This window comes from Chenopodium album, chromosome 19 (genome assembly GCF_948465745.1).
Source record: "Chenopodium album chromosome 19, dcCheAlbu1.1, whole genome shotgun sequence".
Classification (NCBI taxonomy): domain Eukaryota; kingdom Viridiplantae; phylum Streptophyta; class Magnoliopsida; order Caryophyllales; family Amaranthaceae; genus Chenopodium; species Chenopodium album.
The window spans coordinates 42,808,206-42,811,515 of NC_137852.1; the positions used below are offsets into that span (position 1 = coordinate 42,808,206).

A 3,310-nucleotide genomic window follows, 5' to 3' on the forward strand; every position below is an offset into this window, starting at 1 on the left:
ATCTGCTCTGCTCTGCCTTGCTCTGCTTAAAAATAATACTTAAAAATAGCTGCTTCAATCTGCTCTGCCCTGCCCTGCTCTGCTGAAAATCTGCTTTGCTTTGCTCTGCTCTGCCCAGAAGCTCAAAAAAAGTGGGTGAGTGTAACAAAAGAAAAAAGATAAAATAAAAGAGATAGGGTATTGGTTTGGAGAAAAGAAGGTAAGCTAAGCTGATAAAAGTAAAGCAATGTGTCAAAAATTGAATTAAACAAGTTATAAACATTATTAAAACTAACCAATTACTCAGTAAAAAATAGCTTTAGGAGTTCATATCTGCAAAAAGCATCCAAACATTCACGCCAAAAACATAATTCAAAACACTAAATCTTTCACTTTGCACCACTTATATTATACTACAACATGATCAATTAAAGCTCTTACTACTAAGAGTTCTTAGCAACTACAGTACTGCGTAGTACTTTGGCTGGGAAGAAGATGACGCAAAACACATGGGAAAAGTTGGAAGTCCCGACATTGATGCTTGTAAGTTTGGTTATCCAGGCATTACTTGCATTTCTTGCACCCCTAAGAAAAAGCAGCGCAAACGGTCTTCTATTGAAGTTCCTTTGGCTGCTTTATTTGTGTGCTGATTCGGTCGCGCTCTTAGTCATTGGACTCATCAGTCGTAGCCACCAAAGTGACGATAAATATGATTCGAGAGCAGAAATCCTAGCATTTTGGGCACCCTTTCTTCTGCTGCATCTCGGCGGCCCGGACACGATCACTGCTCTGGCTCTCGAAGACAACGAGCTGTGGCATCGCCACGCTCTTCAGCTGGTCTCCCAAACGGCGGTCACTATTTATGTCTTTGTCTTGTCTATGACTAGAGGTAGACATAATCGTCTATGGCTTCCCATGGCCTTGATGTTTATCGACGGGTTTATCAAGTACGCTGAGCGAACATGTGCTTTGTATCTTGCCAGCAAAGAAGGTATTAGAGCCAATCTTGGGGAAGAGCCAATAACTTCCATCAATAAATGGGCTGATGAGTATTACTCCGCTGAAACTTCTTATATTCCGTCTAGATTTGAAGTTGCCTATGTTGATGATTCGAATCACAATGAGGCCACTACTGATGAAGAGATTGTCGATCGTCACAATGAGGCCACTGCTGATGAAGAGATTGTCATCCATAGTGGCTTGGATCACAATGAGGCCACTACTGATGAAGAGATTGTCGATCGTCACAATGAGGCCACTGCTGATGAAGAGATTGTCATCCATAGTGGCTTGGATCACAATGAGATCAATGAGGCCAATACGGATGGTAGTGTCAACGGTACCAACATCTATCGTGATGATTCGGCTCACAATGAGGCCAATTCAGATCGCGATGAGTCCAATAATGTTCAGGATATTGTCAATTATGCCTATAAACTTTATGATAACTTTAAAGGCATGCTAGCAGACGATGTCTTGAACTTAAAGGATGATGAAAAGCTTGTTGAGCAACTCTTTGTCGAGCAATATTTCCTTATAAGTATCAAGATCATAGCAGCTGAGCTCAATTTGATTTATGATATCTTGCATACAAAGGTGTATTTGATTAACAAGAAACGGGGTTTGTTGCGCCTTGTTTGCTTCTTCTCATCAATTGCGGCATCCTTATTGTTCTTCTTGGCTATCCATCGTAGTAATCAAAATTACAAGCGCGTTGATGTTGGAGTGTCCTTTACCTTACTCGGGGGTGCCATATTTCTCGACATAGTCTCCCTTCTTAGGTTCATACATTCCGATTGGTTCATCATCAAGGTGACAAATTTTACGCTGGACAAATCTTATTGTGGAAAGTGCTTTACCTTACTCAGTTATTTTAACCGACTACTCCAAAGATGCTTCTACTCCTTACCCGTTAATGTTAACCGACTACTCCGAAAATGGTCCTTTACCTTACCACTCAGAAAATGTTTGCCAGTTTTGCTGAATTGGTTAACTCGGTGCAGAGACGGCGATGCTAAAAGGTGGTGTCAATCCACCTCCAAGTACAACTTGTTGAGCTGCAGCATCAGGTCGAAAGCCCTTGATAAACTCCTCGATTTGATTTATATCAAGCGGATCAAAGATTGCTTGATTGACTTGCTATACGTGGAAAGAAGTCCAATTAAGCTTTCTTATCTCGAGTTCATCTTCACAGAGCTACAAAAGAAGGCCAAACTAGTCAGAGGAGATATAAAGGGTATGGAAGAAGTATGTTCAGCTAGAGGTAATTTGGTATTTGAAGAGGAATACTGCCTCGTTTCCGAGTACTTGCGTCCTTGGACTACAGATGTTGAAGATTATAGCGAAAGCGTGCTAACTTGGCACCTTGCTACTGATATCTGCTACTGGATGGAGTCTCCCGACTACAAGAAGGAGAAGCGCGAGCTACATTGTGGACTTAGTAAGCAACTCTCTGACTACATGGTTTACATTTTATTAAGACGCCAGGATTTGGTGCCACAGCTAGTGAGTAAGTCTGATGTTCAGTTTAAAAGAACGGTAAAGGATGTAACCAGTGCATTTGATAAAGCAAGTAAAAAATATAAAGATCAAATGCAAAATTTTTGTAATTATCTGGTTCATGAAAAATTAGACGACAGAATTGCAGCTCAAGTTAGTCAAGTATCCAAGTCCAACGACAGCCAATCTGTATTCGATGAAGCGTGTTGCTTAGCTAAGCAACTGATGATGTTTGGGGACAACAAGTGGGAAATAATAAGCAAAGTTTGGGTGGAAATGATGTGCTACGCTGCCATACGATCCTCGCCTCGATACAACTTTGCCAGTTTGAGCAAAGGCGGAGAGCTTATAACATTGGTGTGGCTTTTCATGAGTCATCTTGGTTTTCGCCTCCCACTCCCTGAGAAAAAAGGTTTACGCTCTGCTAAACTTATCATCGACAAGTGAGATTTGTACTCTCACATATACATGCATATTCGTTTAATTATTGTTAGTGAGTTTATTGCTTGATAATCTATTTCCCTATCTAGAGGCATTGCTAAATAAATTTTACACAATTAAATATATCCTCCATTATTAGGTCGTATTATGCTTTCGATTGTATTCCAGTATATATAATGATGCGAATGAGATGACAACAAATTTATTGCATTGGCATATGAGCAACAGTGTTACGAGTTACTGCTCCCTTTAATAATAATTAAAAAAAAAAAAAAAAAACCTATATCTTAGCATTGCCAAATTTTAAACCGGAACCGTTTAATTGTCCGAAATCGAGCTACCCAAATGAGAACCGAACTGATTATTTGAAACTGATAATCAATCCATACCA

At 40.0% G+C, this 3,310-nt stretch overlaps 1 protein-coding gene across 1 annotated transcript; it reads left to right on the forward strand.

Annotated features, from left to right (window-relative positions):
- The first annotated feature begins 474 nt into the window (after positions 1-474).
- LOC145594435 (uncharacterized) lies at positions 475-2,925 on the forward strand. The gene has a single exon (XM_081650746.1). The coding sequence runs from the start codon at positions 475-477 to the stop codon at positions 2,923-2,925; it is 2,451 nt and encodes an 816-aa protein (XP_081506872.1).
- Positions 2,926-3,310: the final 385 nt, after the last annotated feature.

What these genes read in the sequence shown, in the direction of transcription:
- LOC145594435 (XM_081650746.1), top strand. Translation starts at nt 475, where the DNA reads ATGACGCAAAACACATGGGAAAAGTTGGAAGTCCCGACATTGATGCTT.